The sequence below is a fragment of the Sabethes cyaneus genome, chromosome 3, assembly GCF_943734655.1.
Source record: "Sabethes cyaneus chromosome 3, idSabCyanKW18_F2, whole genome shotgun sequence".
Taxonomy (NCBI): Eukaryota; Metazoa; Arthropoda; class Insecta; order Diptera; family Culicidae; genus Sabethes; species Sabethes cyaneus.
Genome location: NC_071355.1, coordinates 245414132 through 245433870, shown reverse-complemented (window position 1 = coordinate 245433870; position 19739 = coordinate 245414132). Strand labels below are relative to the sequence as shown.

The 19739-nt window shown below is 38.9% G+C and overlaps 1 protein-coding gene across 1 annotated transcript; it reads right to left on the bottom strand.

Annotated features, from left to right (window-relative positions):
• Positions 1–7725: 7725 nt before the first annotated feature.
• On the bottom strand, positions 7726–18725 carry LOC128742363 (clavesin-1-like). Its single transcript, XM_053838700.1, has 3 exons — positions 18162–18725; positions 9963–10424; positions 7726–8125 (listed from the first exon to the last, which is right to left on the bottom strand). The coding sequence occupies exons 1-3, from the start codon at positions 18381–18383 to the stop codon at positions 7934–7936; spliced, it is 876 nt and encodes a 291-aa protein (XP_053694675.1). The 5' UTR covers positions 18384–18725; the 3' UTR covers positions 7726–7933.
• Between the last annotated feature and the right edge of the window lie 1014 nt (positions 18726–19739).

Genomic DNA, 19739 nt, shown 5'->3' with positions numbered 1-19739 from the left:
GACTCTATGTATTTTTAATTGATGTATCGACATCTACCTACAGCTAAATAAATCATCAAAAGAGTTGCACATTTACGTCAGAGCCTGTTTTAGTAACGCACCGACGGCGATGGTGTGATTACCCTGAAAGGATCAAAGTTGGCCTATCAAAGGTGTTGATTCTGCGGCTGTCAACAGGCAGCACATTATCAGTACAGCTACAGATTGATAATCAGTCAAGAAAAAGGTGATTGTTTCGCGATCGGTTCATTGTATTCTATTCCGGATTGGTTGTTCTTACTTTTTTTCTTTCATTTTTATAAACGTCAGCATTGCGAAGTATTGAGTAGTGAGTTTATTTATTCAGCACATTGATTAGTACACGTCAAGGGCACAGCCAATGTTGATAAGAGTGGCCGTTTCGCGTAAGTTCCAAAATATTTTTGTTTTGTTTTATGCGCAGCATAAAACGAAAATAGTGTCAACACTACGGCTATGTTATTAGATTATGAAGTGTCTAGACGAAATCAGCTAAGTTTAAGTCGTGCTTCGAGCGAGACCCCCCGGTCTAGTTGTGTATTGTATTCCGCTTGTTATTATTGTACCTAATCTAAAAGTTTTGCTCTCAGCGAAGCAACTGAGGATTTAATCAGTTACTCAATAAAGCAGTCTCAGGATAGTTTGCTGATAGTTAGATTAAGAAGAAAGTCGTAGCTCTAGTGCATAGATATTGTGTATAATATTATGACCTACCAATGTTTTGTATATAAAATAGTTCAATAACTATCAGCTCTGTATCATGCCGATCTATCTGATTTACACAAATTAATCTTAGATTATGCATACAATTATGCAAGCAGAGCGATGTTCGTTGTCGAAACCTGACCTTCTGTTTTCGACAAACTTCGCATCCAGTTGTTAGATTACAATACTATTGTGATACGATCCGATTGTCTCCAACAGTTGCTAGAGATTCAAACTTACGAGGACATAACAAAATTTTCTGCGATTTTAGCTTACAGAATTAGGTTGTACGCAGCAAACTCATGACTATACGTCTCTTCAGACGTCGATCAGAAGACTTGAGGAGATCATTAACGATAACTGAGCATCTGTGCAAGTTTCCAGTCGATTCTGAGTAGACTCCTTTTAGCTGAAGTTCGACTTTTTCTGCCAATATCGAAACTCGAGGGCTACAACCATTTATTATGCAAATTGTAGAAATCCAATTTGGAATAACAATAGACTACATTTTGGAGCTCATTAGGAGTTTTTTAAACTGCAGTATTTAACAGCAATCCAGCGTCTCCTGTTTCATAGGAAAAGATGGAGGCGACTTATTTACCATGGCTATATTACAGTCTCAAGCGTAGCATGCAAAACAGACGATTCGACAGTATTTTTTTCAATTGTGGTAGACTATGCTTGTAGCTCACTACACTTGGGGAATTGAATAATTTTTTTTGGATATTTTTGTCTTCTCTACCGAGGGAGGAGGGTATGAAATGGGGAGGTAGGCAAATGCGGAAGCGTTCTGGTAGCTCTTGCCATACCAGGCCCCTATCTAGCGCCTTAATTCAGCGGTCCGTTCCGGATCAGACACTGTGGTGAGCTGCTCATAACCTGAGGTACAACCGCGCACTTGCGCACCAGCCATCAAGAGCCGTCTCTAACTCCACCGTCTATTCCTCGTTAATCTAAAATGACAGTCTCATTACTGTGATTGAAGATCTTAGGCTAGCCACTTAGGGTATTATCTTTGAATCTACCAATTGTTACTGAACACCACTCCCCAGCAAACCACAAATCGTATAATAATGTGTGGAAATCATCTTAAATATCGCTAAACAAACTCGAAATCGTACATAAAGCTTGATAAAGCACACCCTAGTTTACATTTATTCGTACAAAATGATAGTAACTGATTCACATACGATTGTCGTCACAGAATTGTATAGCATTATGGAACTAATCATGTTGAGTCCGATTTCATCGTATTTGTATACTTATGAATGTGGAATGTTTTCATATAATTTGAAGTACGTATATCGCCTCCAAAACAGTACGCATATGCTGGTTTCGTGCATTGAATGTGATTTTTCTAGATACATATCGGTACATATATCATATTTGTTACTTTGATATACGTACGAAAATGTTTGCTGGGTCAACCATTGTTATGCGTCAACCGATGATGCTGTCGAGCTACTGGTTCTGATGGGATACATCAAGCTGTACATCGGCGGTTGCAATGGAAAGATCAACTCTGAAAGCATGAATCATGATCTCGAAGAAAGGAGCAAAAAGGCCCTGCTGTTTGCAAAGATATGTGGCAACAGCTTTCCCTAAAGACCAACGCATAAAGTCACGCGGGTCTGCTGTGATGGCTATACTGAAAATTTAATCGGTCACATCCGCATTAACCGCAAACAGAGACGGCACTTTCTTGGTGTTTTAGAAACCAAGTAGGAAAATCCTGGATAGTGAATGCAACACTGAGGTTAGCTACGCAGTTAGAGGAAAGAGACAGATTTCGCGTCCAAATGACTATGGTCCTAACAGTTCAAATGGGATATACACGGTGTTAGGTATCTTAGTGCAGATATTGCAGGGAGTGATAAAGGACCACATTGAACGAAAAAAATCTTTCTACGCATATGGTCAAATCTCAATCGTTTCAGATTTATTAAACATTTTTAGTTTCCGGTTCTGTTTCTCTTAAATTAGCTCTTGTACAAAAACTGTGTTAGCCAGCTCATTTTGTTACTTTCATTTGAAATGTGCGAAAATTTTGTATTGAAAATTGCTCGTAAACCTTCTATTTTATGAAATTTTGTAACTTTTTGGAAACAAAAAGCTTTGAAATAAGTTCTCAAGGCATTTTTATCACATTTCTCCCAAAAAGGTGTGATAAAATTGATTGCTTTTATTTACCAATTTAAAGCTCTAGTACCGTTCTATAATTCGTTCTCTAACGTAAGTTGGTAAATAAAGGCGATCAGTTTTACCACACCTTTTTAGGAGATATTTAATAAAAACTCTTTGAGAATTTTTGAATACAAAATTTTCTCAGCTTTTGAATGAAAATAACAGGTTTTTGTACAAAAGCTAATTTATGGAATAGTTCTCAAATGCGTTATTTTATTTCAGGACGTGATAATTTCATAACTTACAACCAAGCGGTCATTTGGGTTACAAATGGTCGTATAGCTATAATTTGGCTGGTAAATTGCTGAATAATGCCTACCGTCGGTGCCTAACGTACCTCTAAACATAAAATAGACCCTATCCCTACCTCCTCGTGATACCGGGACTCGAGCACCCTTGGTGGAGATCGGGTAACCAACCTCGGTGGAAACCAAAAGCTTCGGTGATCCTTCGGCGAGACAGGGGCACGCTGTGTTCGAAGGTACTTATTATTTAACTTTCATGCACCTCAGATTTCTTTTTACAGGATATTAGTATTGCTCAAAACAATTAATTTAAAGAAGGTTCTAAAATGTTCTATCTTGGGTTTTTACGAAATTCAATTTTCAAGGTTATTTAGGGATCATCCCCTCTCAAGTGATCATATCCGTAGTAATCGACCACCTCCGATTTCAACCAAATTTGGTATAATTGCTCATTCTCACCCTACGTTCAATTTCCCGAAGTTTTGTATGGATTGGTCAATCCCCCTAACAGTGACGCTTCTGCATTTTTCTCAAAATTCGAAAAAACTCATTTTTCACTGTATGTCACTGTAATATATGTTGTTCCGCTCGCCGAGGAATAAAATTTCCGCACATAGAAATCCGTCTGTTGGTCAGATAGCAATTGACGAAGTACAAACTTTCAAATATCTCGGCTTGGTTTTAGACCCTACGCTTTCTTGGGGAAGCCTATAGATCATATTCACCGAAGACTATCATCTCTTTGTTGGCTATTGTATCGAGTCAACCGGAACCGGAGTCGGCGGAAAACCGTGTTCTTGCATTATCTGCCGTAAAGCTGGCTTCGATCGACTGTTTCATATGCTGCTTTAAAAAAGATAAAGATGTAGTTTGTGAGCAAGTTGTATTCCCGACATTTATGCAAGATCTGTCGGATGGTAAAAATATTGTGCGTAGTTGCCCGAGCCCCTATGAAGCCTGCCTGGTAATTCCCTACGAAACTATGTGCTATCAGCTATCAGGCAACTTTACCAGCGTTATGCCTCTCTTTCCATCAATTCCTTCGGGTGTTTCTCCTTCTCCTAAATCTTGGAAATATTTCATTATAGAGCCGTTCCTATCGTTTCTCGGCCATATTTATAAAGCTCTGCCGGTAGACGGTCCTTACTAGCGGCTTTATTGGTCTTCAATATACCGGTTTTTCGTTTGACTTAATTGGAGATCATGTGCAAGGTCATTAGTATCTTCCTTGAGCCAGGTTAGCTTCCGTTCTGCCTTCTTTTGTAACTTCGCCATAAGGAGGGAATTATTTTTAAGAACATATACAGTGATTTTTTTTCCGTTTTTAAATTCCAATGGTAAAAATTCCTAGAGGGAACCTGTAGAACTCCGGAGGGGGCCTGGTACCCTAGGCGCCCCCTCTTTCTACGCCGATGGTGCTAGCTATGGCTTGATAAGCAATTGCGGTCGAACAGACTAAGCTCAGGGTTCTCTAAAAGCATTAAACGTGGACAATGCTCGAGGAGGACCTGCGAGTGCTCGGAGTTTTCGAAAGATGACTGCCAAGAACGATCTTCGGCGGCGTATAGGAGAACGGAGTATGGAGGCGAAGGATTTATTATGAACTTGCACAGTTCTATGGCGAACCCGGTGTTCAAAAGCTGGACGGATACGATGTGCAGGGCATGTTGCAAGAATGCCGAACAACTACCCTGCAAAGATAGCGTTCGCTTCAGATCCGATTGGAATTAGAGACGATCAGGACGGCTGCCTTACTCGCAGCTTACTTAGTTAGACCAGGTGGAGCGAGATCTGGCGGCGAGCACATGGTGTCCAAGCTCACAACCAAGGAGATTGGAGAAACTTTGTTCATCAAGTTATGCCTAAGGCTAGCGTGTCTACATGAAAAAAAAAACACCGAACCAGTTTGTTTACTTTGCCTCAATTTGACGGTTCGATTGGTGTTTTTTGCAACGCTCTTTGCGCGTCTATACTTTATTCACCGTTTGTAGGCATTAAATATTTTTTTATAACGGTACCGTCAAATGGGGTAACTTGCAACAACGGTATATCGATCCAATTTGTTGTACTTTTTGATCTGTTACTTCAATTTTTAATCTATACCAGTCCCTGAATCTTGTAGTTAACAGATTTAAGAAGCCTTGGATACTGTTATGTTGATTTTTTGCTGTTTTGGTTATTTGTAAAAAATCGCACAAGATGATGTCAAATTCATCGTCAATTTTTCGTCTGTAAAACGTTTGTGTCGCCCACAAGTACTTCAAATAAAAGAAGCTTAACATACATTTTTTATAGTGAAATGAATAATAAGGAAACAAAATAATTGATTTATGATGACTAGTTTTGTTTATCCTGCTTGTTACCACATTATTCGTAAAACAAGCACTTAAACGGGGTAACTTGCAACAGCTGGTGGAAATAAAAATCTGTGTTCTGTTAACATCACGAGGCAAGTTATCATTTAATTTTGCATCAAGCAATACTAAAGCACAACTGAAGAGTGTAAGATACTTTCGGTAAGTCGAAAATATGCCAGTTTTTCTCTGCATATACCGAAAATGGCCATAGAGGCTAAAAAGAAAATATCCTCACTGAGAGAAATCGACCAGCAATATGACAGTGTCTAATTACGATCACTCGTAACGTAATGAACATTCATACATTACGTAACCAAGATATTGATGATTCAATTCCCCCACTCCACGCGATTTTGCATAGTGGATATACGACGTGTAATGAGTTATTACACAACTCCCGCTCCCCTAAGTGCGTTACGTAATATGTGAACGGTCCTCAAAGAAGGCAGTTCTATCGGATCCAGACAAGGAATATAAACTGCATGAAAAATATAAAAAGTTTAATTCCTAATTTTCCGTTACGGGGCTCATAAATTATTTTCACCAACGTGACATAGGACGTTTATGCGTATATTCATAGCAAAAGCATTAAAAATCGCAAGTCGGATTATCATTTGCATATTCAAGTCAAAAGAAACTCATACAAATCATTAAATTCATTTAGTTCAATTTCCAAAAACTATTGCTTGTTGCAAGTTACCCCGTTTAAGGGGTTACTAGTAACAAATTAGTAAAAAAATTATACAACAGCCAATATTGATCGCATATTTTTTCTCAATATGTGAAATTGTTCTATCCTAGACCTAATAACTTTGTATTAATTAATTGTCCTCAAATGTACTACAGATAAGTTTTTAGTTGCACTAATAGTTGAAAACTGTTGCAAGTTACCCCGTTTGACAGTAGTTTTTACAATTGCGGTGGGAAAGGTAGATGAGCTGTGAAGGGAGTAGAACGGAACATTAGGTCATTGGAGCAACGACGCATATTAAATTAGTATAACTTTCCTCTTTACTCAAGCCTTTTTTGATAACCTTAATTATAACCTTAACCTTAAAACTTGGTTTGATCCGCGAATCCCCTAGATTGGGTAAAGAGGATCGTTATACAAGCTGGGACATCAGCTTGGCGAAGTGAGTAAGAACGGTGAGCTTATGTGGTAACAATAGGGTGGTGATATGGGGAATCGCTCTTTTCCCATCAACCAGTGCAAAAAGTCACGTGGGTCTCCCGTGATGGACATACTGGCAATCAAATCGGCTGAAAATGAAGATGCATCCTTCTTGATGCTCGGAACTTCCAATTGGTGAGATCCGAAGGCGGGAGGAGAGCTCTAGGCTGCAGCGAAGAGATAGTTCGCTGAAGAACTTAAGAATCGACTTGAAGCAGCTCTGGACAAGTGAGTTAAACGCTCTTGCTGACGGGACAAGTGAGTGTGGGCGAACTCTCTGGCCGATGAAGGGAAGGAAAAAAATCGGACCATCTGACGACATTATCAGCCACCGCTACATATCTCAAGAAGCCTCAGTGGAAATTGGATGTATTCAAGGATGTTTGTGAGAGACGCTTATGGACAGTTACCAACTGTTTGCTATGGATAGTTTTTCCATTCGTCGATGCAGTCCAAATCCTTTGTTCACTGTGGGCTCGATCGCTATCATCGCCATCGTCCACTTGATAAGCCCTACTCGAAAAAGCAAGATCAAAATAATTATTCTTTCCAAGCAACCGTTTAGTGCCGAATAAATAAATTTTAACTCTTATGAAGACGACAAATTCTCATTTCGGCGGTAAATACCCGTTAGTGAGCTAGTGGATGATAAGTGTTTCCGCATTGGTACTATTTAACCACTTGCGCGGTTCTGAAGTGTATTTTCTTACCGTTGCAACCTCGACTGTTTCGAAAGATACACTTTTTGCAGAAGGCCTTTATTTTATGTCCAAATCGTTTATCAAGTTTATCAATACGTTTATCAAGACCAAATCGTTGGATAGGAATCAGGATGATGTCTCCAACTTCAGAGTAGTAGGACAATCTGTGGAGAAAATTGTAAGATTCTATTATCTTGGCAGTCAGATGGCGTCAAACGACGGTATCAAAATTCACCTATTTATTATTATGTGACCGATTAATTATGATTCAGCGTGAGTTTCAGAAATAACATTTTATTAAAATATACGAAATCGAAAATGTTTATAATCGAATAATGGCGAGAACTAATTGTTTAACTTTTTTGACATAAAAGCACACTTAAAATTCATAATAAAATTCATCTCTTCATATTTAAATGGTAACAAAAAATAGGTAACAAGCTGTAAGCTTCTAGCTAATGAAATTTTTTCTTCATCCTTAGCTAAGCCTTATTCGTATTGAGTCTTTGGAATGATGCATATTTGGTTCGCTCTATTCATTTCTAGCGCAATTCATTTTTCAGTCTTCGCCGCAAAGCCGCACTCGTTGTACTTCCGGATGTGATCGATGTACTTATCAACGCAAGGGTACCAATCCTTGCCGGCGTAGTCGATCTCGGGCAGCGCTCCGCCGTAGTTCTTCGGCAGCACCTCAGGGCTCAGGTACTGGTGGAACTTCTTCATGTCGCTCCCGTGGAAGAACATCTAAGAAGGAAAGAGAAAGTGGAACAGATTGGATTGAAAATAGTACAGTCCAGAAATAAATTGATAGACATTGTGGAAGTTGATTGGTGGCATGGTCTGCATTAATAGTGCTACCCCTTCATGTTTTCACCCGAGGTGGTAATCAGTGCAACTTTGACAGTCGGATAACACCACTAATCGGTGATTGACGGATTCGTGCTAAAGTTCTACTTATCAGGAAGTGTTATTGAGTTATTAATAGTTTTTTTTTGCGTACAATTGTGCTATAAAAACTGCAGTGGCAGAGCTTGCAATCGTTCAGTTGCTGGTGAAGAATCGTATCTCACACAACATATTGTAAGTAATAATTATAGCCTAATTTTTGGATTGTTATTTGAAGTTTGAAAGAGTTTTTTTGTTTCAGGTTTAAAATAGAAATATAAACTGTCACTGCAACTCATGTTGTAGGATTGCACTTGGCGTTATTTGTGGTTTCAACAGCATCAATTCAATTCCAAGGAAACTGTGAAATGATTCCAGCACATGATTATTTTTGTAAATAGAAATTAGAATATATTTTAATAGTAAAATCAAATGCTATATGTACTATGTTTGTTTGAAGAAAATTAAGATTAATATGAAGCAATATGATTGATTCAAATTGAACTTTGAAATTGAAATCATTTCATATTTTCATATTTTTTCGAACAGTTGAGATTACCTAATAATTTAAGCAGAGACTTAAAATTTATTCTCAGTGTCTGCTAACTTTATTCACTTCCTACGTATAATTTCCTAACATTCACATGCTTATCACAGTTTTCTTCTCGAGATAATCTAATCCTGCACAATTCAGAGTTTTTATTGTTTACGATGTGTTCCGATGCTACGAATACTAACTTTAGCTAGAAGCGTGAAAAATTCAGAAATGATAAATCAGCACGTAAATTCCCGTTGATGGAAGGATCAATTAGGAATACTTAATAATTGAATTCAACTAATGTATTCATAATTCTGTTCTTATTACAATACTTTGAGATTCTATTTATAATACTTTGACTACTTTTTGGTTGACTACTAACATTAAAATATAGTTCCACTAGATGCTTCTTTTACGGGACAATTCAAATCTATTTATGTTGAAAATATTTCTGCAACTCGGGATCATCGGTAAAGCCGAACCGATTCCAATCGTTGACGTGATCGATGTGTCGGAACACACACGGGTACCAGTCGCGGCCACCGTAGTTCATGGCCGGCAGATTGCCTCCGTAGTTGGCGGGCAGGAAGTCCGGCTCGATGAATCGGTGAATCTTACGCATGTCTCCACCATGGAAGAAAATCTGCTCGGTTCGGCGGGAGGAATGAATGGATGGAAGAAAAGAAGGGTTTAGCTTTTAGGTCGGTTCCGTAATGGTCCTTCTGCTACTTGCCCAAGATTGTGAAGTTGGAATTTTGTCCTCGATGGGACGAAATGAATTACCGAAAAGCTTAATTTTTCAAAATCGAGTCAAATATTCAAGTCAAGTTAATAAAATGTAGTTAAATTAATTATGTCAATAATTGAACAGAGATAAATTAAATTAAATCCTCTACTGGGAACAGTAACAAAGGAGCACACGCACTTCCGTTTCGAAGTACAGCTTAAACAATCACGCCACATTACGTGTTTACATTTCATTCAACATTCCACCGACAATAAACTCGAATGGACTTTAAACTCATCACCGAGTTGATAGTCCGAATTGACAAAAGTACACAATCAGATTAAAATAAGTGATAACATTGCCAACCAATCGAACTTTGTTCGCCGTAATTAGACGTGGTTTTTCCCTAGCTGTATTGAGGTTCGACTCACCCTTTTGTTGAGCTTTTCCTTGATGAATGGCTTGAACAGGGTCCAGACCATGTTGAAAATGAACGGCTGCTTGATGATGTGAACCTCCTTCAGACGCAGCGGCAGCGCTTCCTGGATGAACGTCAACAGTAGCATCGAGAAGGAAGGCGAAAGGGCTTTGACCTGTTTCAGCGATAGCCCATCGAAGTCCATCACTACGACGGCCCCGTTGATTTGGGTGGCCGGTTCGAGTTGAGCGATCAGGTGGATCAAATAGAACAGACGGAACAACTGCTCGGAGCTGACCTGTTTCGGGTCCCACAGGGCGCCACAGTTGACCAGCAGCACACGGCGCCCTTTTTGGTCACGATTGGGAAGCACGTTCACTACGTTGTGCTCGGTGAAGGCACGCTTTTCGTCCTCCGGCATCAGGTTGTGCAGCAGATTGTGGTAGCTTTTCTTGAATTCGGCTATGCGGCGCATCTGGAAGGGAGAAGGAAGTGATACGATTAGAGAAGGCTTTGTGGATGGCAATATGGATTTTCCTTGATTATTACTTGCTAAAATGCCAAATTTACAGCAAATTGCAATGGAATACTGAAAAAAATTTTAATAATGGATCCCACCGTTGTAAAATATTAAGTAATTTAATTATTCACAAATTTTATGCTATGATTTTATGCGAATGCACCTATATTTCTTTGAATGATTTCAAGTGTGCAAGGCTCTAAATCTATGCATTTTTGCACCTAATTTTTTGAATGCTTCTTGTAGCATTTTTCCTCAGCTTTTCAATGGTGGTTTTAAAATGAAAATCAGTTGGGGGGCGCATGGTGAAAACGGCGATTGTTTGATAAAATCCAATATGGCGACCAAATCCAAGATGGCCGCCAAAATTTTTTTACTCCGTTTGAAAGCCCTGTTCTTCTTCTTTACAGAACCTGTCTACCCTTGGCGAACATTGCTTTATTAAATTCTATTGAAATCATGAAAAAGAATTTTGATTTACGGGATTTATAAGACTGTTTTGAAAATGTTATTTGAGCTTACACCCCTTTTCTTCTCAGTGATGCACTTGTACCCCTTTCATTCCAAGCGATTATAATAGAATTATTACTTGGAGTGACAAGGGTGCAAGTGCATATTTGGGAATCATATTGCAATCAATTTCATTGAAAGGTAGGTTTGCGGGCAGGCAGTAGTAGTTTAGGTTTTTCTCGCTACGTGGCGCTAGTGCATCTGTAATATTCTTGTATAGACTGTATCTTACGCTACTTATTTAGAAAGTTGCGGTCTTCGGAAAGATGGTTCAAATGATGATCATCTCGGAGATGGCACTGAAAATAGTTCAGAATTTTCTCAACGCGCGGCGCTAGTGTATATACGACCTCATTTTATTTGCTATAGCTTATAATCCGTATAACCTAAGATATTACTTTCTTAGGGAAAGTTGGTAAGTAATAGCAGCCTTGCTGATGGTATAGAAAATAGTGCAGAATTGTCTCACTACGTGGCGCTACCGTATGTGTAATATTACTGTATAGGCTGTAATTTACGCTACTGATTACTTAGAAAGTGATGATCTTCGAGAAGTTTATACAAGTGACTGTCACCTTCAAGATGGTATGGAAAATATTTCAGAATTTTCTCATCGGTCGGCGCTAGCGTATATTCGCATACTTTATATATCATGATACGAGTAACCAAAAATATTGCTTTCTTCGGGAAATTTGTGTCAGTAATAGCAGCCACCATACATGTAATATACTTGTGTGGGTTGAATCTTGCGCTGCTGACTCTCTAGAACGTTGCCGTCTTCGGAAATGTTGTTTAAGTGACATTCATGTTAAGATGATTTAGACCTAAGCTAAGCTAAGCATTCATGTTTAAGCTGATTTAGAAAATAGTTCTGAATTTTTTCAACGGGCGGCACTAGTTTATGTATCATCATCTTGTAGTTGCCATAATTTTAGTAATCGAAGAAATTGCTCTTTTCGGAAACGGAGCCCCCTCCCCTTCACTGGCCTCACATCGGAAGGACAAAAACTTCATAAAATATAAGTAATGGCATAACTTGAGAACGGCTGGGCCTAAACAAAAGTTAAAGTGACATAATTTGATTATGCGTAGCATTTGATTTTGTTTTGGTTTAAAAAAAAAGTAAAATTTGGAAATTTTCGAAAAATTTATCAGATTAAAAAAAATCCAAAAGAGATTTTAGAACATGTTTTAAGCTATCTTTAATGAAAATGAGACAAATCTGAGGGGACATGTTTTGAGATAATTCAAGTTTAATGATTTTTGTCTTGGTTTTGAAAAGTTTTTTCTTTCAGTGTATTTTTTTCCGAAAATATACTTAATTTCCTACAACTTTTCCGTTGACGTAATTTTTAACAAAGAAGTAGTTTTCGACATACGATATAAAAAAAATAATCCCATTTATAAATACGCCCTTTTGAAAGGTTACTCTTGACGAAAATAATTAAGTTTCGTGGAAAAAGAATCCTTGCGTGGCATCCAACATATCAGCAAAATTTCATTTCCATAAAAAATATTCGAGACAAACCGTTTTGTTAGTTGTGCTAGAATTGCAATCTGAATAGTGCACTTACACCCCTTTCCTTCTAAACAAAAACCAACTTTTATTTTGCTCGTTTTTTCATGTTTTTAAAAAAGTCATTAAACGGTAAAATTTTGGCGTGAATTTTCTGGCATGCCTAAAACCATACTCAAACTATCGTTTCCTACCATTATCTCGATTTTTTCAATTTTGTCACTTACACCCAGGGCTTCGATCGATCCTTTTTTTCTACCGCAGTCACACCAACGCGCATTCAAGTTCACACCGTCCGCTTAGAGGTGGAATACGAACGCTATGCATAACACAACTGGCAGTTTGCTCAGTCAAACGCCGATTGCACGCAGCAGTACGACCGCGTTCTAAAACTTTTTGACATTTTCGTTGCGATCAAGTTGCCTTTACCGTTTGGAGCAGCAAATGACTGCAAAACAGTCAAATGACTGGCATCACCACGCTAAGGAAAAGCAATCGCACAATCGTATGATTCAATACTACAAAAAAACAACCACTACATGTGCATGGAAGAAGTCGGTCGGACTCCGTCCAATACAAACGAATATTTTGCTTGCGTCCGACCGACGTCCGGGTGACAAACTACTACTGTGAGCAGCCGATTTGAAGACAAAAAGAGAAACGAAAAAATACGTCACCGTATGCTTCCAGTCAGTTTGCAGTTTATATTCTCACAGCGCAAAGCAAAACGGGAGATCGACTGTTTGCTTTTGCTGAGATGCCGCATGAATTGTAAGACGGCAGCAGCGCAAGCGGCAGATTGACTGGATTAAAAAAAACAGTCAAATGATCGTTCAAAAAGCGGAGTTTGAATGCGGAAAGTTCGCATTCACGGCAGTCACATTCAACTTGCGATCCCTTTTCAAGCCCTGCTTACACCCCTTTCCTTCTAACTCCCTCAATTCTCATAGCTTGGTATAACAACCACACTATTAGTAGTACCAGCAGGATTCTCTGTTGCATTCAAAATGTCAGTTTTCCGTTTTGGGGTATTACTAATGATTGTTAATATAATAATCTTTGGGGCAATTACTAGTTACACGAAGGCTTGCCGGAGCGACCGTCGGCAACGCACTGCATGTTTCTATCGCACTGATCGAGTAGATAACCACTTATCTTCTCGGCGGAAGAAACAAAGAGCTGTACATAATTAATATCGTCGCAAGAGGAGTGTGTGGTGCGAATGTAGAATTGGAGAATAAAACAAAATGATTTATTAGGGGCCATCCATAAGGTACGTCACGCTTATAGGGGGGAGGGGGGCTGACCTAAACGTGACGATTTGTGACGTAGGGGGGGGTGGCGGTATAAAGTTATATGACGTCACAAGAAAAAAATATTCAAATGTAAAATTTATTCGGGGATTTATAAAGAGGTTTCTTTATTTTGAGATAAAACTATTGAAGGCTTCTATAAAATTAACGCACTGATTTTTTAACATATTTGTGTAAACAGGAGTTATTTATTTTTGTAGTATGAACTCTCCATTAAAGCTTTACAGAATATGCTGTACACTACTGAAGAACTCTTTGAGTACCGTCCTGCCTAAAAAATTTTTTTAACCGCAAATTGTAGTCGCATAAACTCCTGAGGGGCTAAGGGGTACTACCAGAGACCAATGGCAATGTTTCCTCTTGATATTGTTGCTGAACTCAATCGATGAACCTAAACTCATACCGAAGTTCCACGGCTGGTTTTAAGGTTCTTCTGTACAACCTATACTGCCCCTCTCTCAAAAGCTTCCGGAAGGATAGAGTTTGTGCCACTTGCGGGTTAAATTTCGCATCTAAAGTAATGTTGAATGATTGCAAAAAAAATACACAAAATGACAAAATCCGTCAGAAAAGTTCTTCCAAGGCGTGTTGCTGCAAGACGTCAGCAGGAAGTCCTGATTCTTTCAACTATAGTTCTATAGATCAGACGAATTTGAGTGGATGGATGTAAAGGACGTGGATATGCGCGAAACATTAATCGACGACACACTAGCGACTTCTGAAGCGTTTCCGATCGCAGCAATTGGAGATCATCTTCAAAATCCGTCAATCGATGACTTATAAACTCGAACATTTTCCTTCTTTTATTTGCTGAAATTCATTTTTGTTATTTGATGAGTTGATAGAAATGAGTTAAATTGATAGCTCGAAATTAAAAGGCTGGAATGTATATTTAATTTTTTTGTTGTGAAGGGGGGGAGGTGCCGTGACGTGACGTACTTTCTCAGGGGGATCATGAATGTGTGACCAAATGTGACAATGGGACAATGGGGGGAGGGGGGGGGGCGGGTGGTAGTAAATTTTGGTCAAAATTTGCGTGACGTACTAAATGGATGCCAAAGCCTGGGTGCTAATTCCGTTATTGAAATTTGACCTTCTGTTTTTATACGACAGACTTCGCAACCAGCTGTTAGAATACAGGACAGTGCGGGGTCAGTGCTACGATCCTATTGACTCTAACAGCCTCTCCCAGCCGAGATTCGAACATACGACAGTAGTTCATTTAATAAAACTTTCGAGTACCAACCGAAAGCGTCATATACAAGTAAATAAAAAGACTATTCTCCATACTATTCGGAAGGCCTCAATGTTGAATGAAGTTGAATAATCGTTCAGAAGAAAACATCTCTCATAGCCTCATAGCCTGATCTCCTAATGGCGAGGGCCGATTGTCCATGGCTTCTCAACCATATCAGTCTACGAGCTCAACCACGACCTCTTCGCTGCAGAATGTTCCTCCAAGTATCGTTTCGAAGGACAATTTATGCAGCAAACGGGGCCATCGTCGGGCTACAACGAGTTTTTAGCCAAGTGTCAGCTGGGTTAGACTTTCACTATTAGTGAGAAATTTTTAAATATTTTACGTACTAGTTAGACCAAATTATCATCAGGACAACAATATGTCTATTGGTATAAACAATAAATAAATTGTGTTTTGTGCATGATGATAAAACGGCCTTAAAAAAAACTTTGTCGAAGACACCAAACTTCTACAAGATCGCGAGTTGTTCTATGTTGGTCAATTAAGTCAATTCGACAGTGTTTGAAATACCATTATTAAAAAATAAAATAGGCCATTTAAACGGCAAATGCCAATTGGTTGGTGGTTGGATTAAAGAAAAATGTAAAATGGAAGGAAAAAAAAGACAAATAGCGGGATAGAAAAGGGAAAAACTGGAAGGAAAAGGAAAAAAGGCAGCCAAAATCTGAATTAAAAGAAAAGACGGGAGTAATCCCAAGGCGGTATGGGACGAACCAGATAAGCGTCAAAGTGTTCAATAGCTGGGCACGCTACGTACGGCGCGATAAGGATAGGAGCACGTTGTTCGGTTGAGCCGATGGAAGCTAAGCGTTGTGAATAGGGTATCAAAAAGAGAAAAAACGAAATGGACGAAGACGAAAAACGTAATGGAAAGGAGATAAAAAGAGAGAGAAAAAGACGAAAAATCGAAATGAAAAGGGAAAAGGGAAAAAGAGACATAAAAGACGAAAAACGAGAAAGAAAATAACTACAAATGAGTGAGAAGCACGAGGAAGAACAAGATTGAAAATAATAAAAAGCGAACAGTAAGCGAAGAAAAATGGAGCAATAAACCAGGAAACATGGAACAGAATGAAGGAAAACGAGAGAAGGGATAAAGAGTGTGAGAGAATAAAATGAAAAAATTCAATTTTAATTTCAAGTAATAATTCGTGTCTAATTTCATGTCCATGTCCGGTTTGAAGACAAGCTTCAAGTTCAAATTAGTCTTAATTCAAGCTTCTAGTCTGAATTGCTCTAAATTTACATAAGTTCAATTTCAAATCCAATTTTTATTATTACTTTCAGTTCAATATAAAAAAAACTTAAGCCCAAATTAGTTCAAAATCAAATTGAATTCGACTCTGATTTCGAGTCCAGTTTTAATTCTAATTTTTAGCCTGATTTTCACTTTGATTTTAAATGCAAATGCATCCGAAAGTCCATAGTTTTCAACCTAATGGGTCAGTACTTTTGTGATAAGTAATTTCTCCGTTTTGCAGGTCAAAATATTCCTCTGAAACGTCGTGTGCCTCTCCTTTTGTTTATGTCTGGGCTAGCTAGTGAACACACCTATATTTATTGGTCTCAAAATAGTTTTACTAAATGATGGACAAAGCAATTTGTTTCAATTTTATAGCGCGAAGTATAAAATTTGTCAAATGAAGTCGTATGGCATCATTAAGGTGATTCGGATTAAGACGGTCCATATTAACGTTCATATAGGGGGAATTGCTGTACTTACCGTAAAAATTCTATGGTACTGTGTATAAACATAAAAATAATTCCTTTGTTGTTTAAATTGATGATCAGTTCTATTATCACACGAATTAATTTGAAAAGAAGAAATTCTAATGATGTTTCAGCGAAATGCCGATAAGCAAACGATTCTAGAAAAGGCGTAGCTGTTTTGGCATAGAATTATTTCAACATAAACACGATAAAGTTTCATGCAACAGAAAACTGTTACATTACTCCAAACCAAATCTACTTCACAGATATTCGAACGGTTTAATGCAGCGAAAGCAAATATTGTCAAACAGCACTAGGGTGCTGGATGGGTTCGTCTACGGCGGGTCTTCGTCTACTTTCCAGACATATACACAAGAAACCAGCATTATAACCAACTTTGATGCGAATTACAGTCAAACTAACCTGGTATTGATATTTATGGATTGTCTCTTCGCTATCGCGGAAAAGATTATGTTAGAAAATTACTATTTCTCACTATTTGTTCAAAAAATAGAAGTCCTCTTGATTTTTCTACCAGTTTTGAGTATGACGAAGAGTAACTACTTGAAATTTTGAGCTGTGATTCAAACTATTTCCACTTTTTTTTTATAATAGTTGGGTAGCTCTTGCACACGGGTCAAAGAATACGTGCATAGATTTTTGTAAATAATTGCTGTCTGTCCATGATAAACGATAGAAATGTTGTTCATGACGAAGTGGAGCATGCAAATTGTTCCACTGAGAAATGTAAGTTCTGAAACAAGGCAAGATGTGTCAGAATTATCTGGTGTAAAAAACTTGAGTACTTGCGGATTAATTCTTATAAAAACTCACAATAAAATATGGATCGTGCTTACGCATGACAAAGAGGGTCCGTAACCCTACATTTATAAAAGCAAACATTCTCATTCAACAAGTCACTTGTAGGAGACGTTTACGTCACAATCTAATCAGCTGCGGCGAAATAATCAGTGTGATTGATTTTTAAAGCCAAAGTCCACATGAAGACTTTCGTTTCCACGCGGAAGACGGCAATGAAACGGAGAGTTTCTATCGCAGTAAAAATTGTTTTCTTATCGCTCACGATCGGTCACACAATTTGCATCGTCATCACATGTGCGTTCGAAATACTTGAATTATTTTACTGCTTATTGCCGAGGGATAGAAGAATTAAGTACGGCAAATCCGAGCAGCGCTGTCTGGTCGGATTGTTGTACGTGATTTCTCACCGGATGGCGGCGACCAGCCGGGCTGCACATTCAGTGGATCGCGACTTAGCCCTGATAAGGGGAAACGTTATTTTTGAAACACAAGTCAATCACCTATTGGAATGGTGATTAGCAGAGGTTATAAACTCGCTGGGTTTGTAGATGTAAACTCACCATTTTGATGGCACTCTCCGGATAAAAGTGGCATGGTCGTAGGAAAATCAGCAAAAAGTCATCATCGTCCTTATAGTGCAGATCAGTCGCTTCCTTGAGTAGACTGCGCAGTTCCTTGATAGCTGCTTCACGCACTTCCGGCGTTTCGCGAAGCTCCTTTCGGGCAAACTCGAGCAGCTCCGCCGTAGGCGGTTCGGTATCGATGTCAAACCTCAACGACATGTTTTTTGAAACTTTCACTACACCAACCACCACCAGATTTAAATTGAGATCCGTTCAGGGAAACGCTCCGTGAGCTACTGCCGTTCCAAATCCGACCGTTAATCACTTACTAATCAAAGACACTTTTGAATCCCTATCGCATCCGCGTTAAAACGAGGAAACAACAGACACCTCTCACTCAGAACAATTTGTGTGCTCACTTTTGAACACAGAAATCCGTTGCCCCTTGGATGCTAAGCACACAAACTGTCCATGGTTTATCAGTTCCTGCGCCGGCCTGCCAGTGCCACTTCCTCGGCTCAGCCGAAGAAAGCGCTCCTATCCTTATCGCGCCGTACGTAGCGTGCCAAGCTATTGAACGCTTCGACGCTTATCTGGTTCTCGTCCCAAGCCGCCTTTTGGATTACTCCTTTCCCTCAACTGCGCAACGCGATAACCACGACTGATGAGGAATCGAACGGTCAAAGCCATCGCATTGTTGTTGCTTCTACTGCGTCGATGATGAGGATGATGATGCGGGCGCTAAGTAGGAACCTCGGGAAGAACAAAGAACGCAGCCAACTCATTGCCTTGCGTTACCACGATCGATCGAAATACTCAACTGTTGTCCTTTGTTGTCGATCATGTCGCGGGCGAGTGAGCAAATGGAATTATCGGAATCGGATTTACTTTCTTCATACAATAATAGCTTGTCGATCAAACGATGATTTATTCATGGATAACGTGACAACAAGCGACAACAATCTACGATATGTTGTTTTTATTAATTTGATTCGTATGAGTGGTGATCCAGTTATCAATCGCTTTGTGTCAACTTGATTCATCAGACGGTTCGGAAGGGGTTCCACCACCTTGCCGGTAATCAGTTGCGCATCATTAATTAGTTCGACGCTAATAAACCTGTTCGATATTCGCTTGTAACTCCTTTCGGAGTATGGCATTTTAATTGAGATGACAAGATGAACTGAATTGAAATTTGACCGTGTACTCGTATTTTTTACTCCAATATGAGGTAGTGAACCTTACCAAATGTATGGAATAACTTCAATGTACGGCGATCGTGAAGCAGTGTCTTATCGCTTCTTGTACACATAAAAGCAATGCTGCGATCAACAAACATCAGGTTGTGAAAATAAATAATTTTTATTTAATTTTGTATGTAACTAATTTATATATTGATTTGCTTATCGACTGTACTGGCCAAGTTAATGTTCCCATGGGTAATGGGGTCGATTTCGTTCATACATTTATTGCCAGTTTATGAGTTTATTGTACAAAGTCGACGATGTACAGAGTCCCAGACAGCATTTTATGACATTTTGTATTCGGGTACAAATGTTCAACTTGTGAACAAAA

Coding starts and splice junctions, on each gene's coding strand:
- LOC128742363 (XM_053838700.1), bottom strand. CDS start 18,383: ATGTCGTTGAGGTTTGACATCGATACCGAACCGCCTACGGCGGAGCTG. Junction 10,425..18,161: donor CGGAGAGTGCCATCAAAATG/GTGAGTTTACAT, acceptor TCTCCCTTCCAG/ATGCGCCGCATAGCCGAATT. Junction 8,126..9,962: donor AGGAAAAGCTCAACAAAAGG/GTGAGTCGAACC, acceptor TTTCCTTCTTAG/ATGTTCTTCCACGGGAGCGA.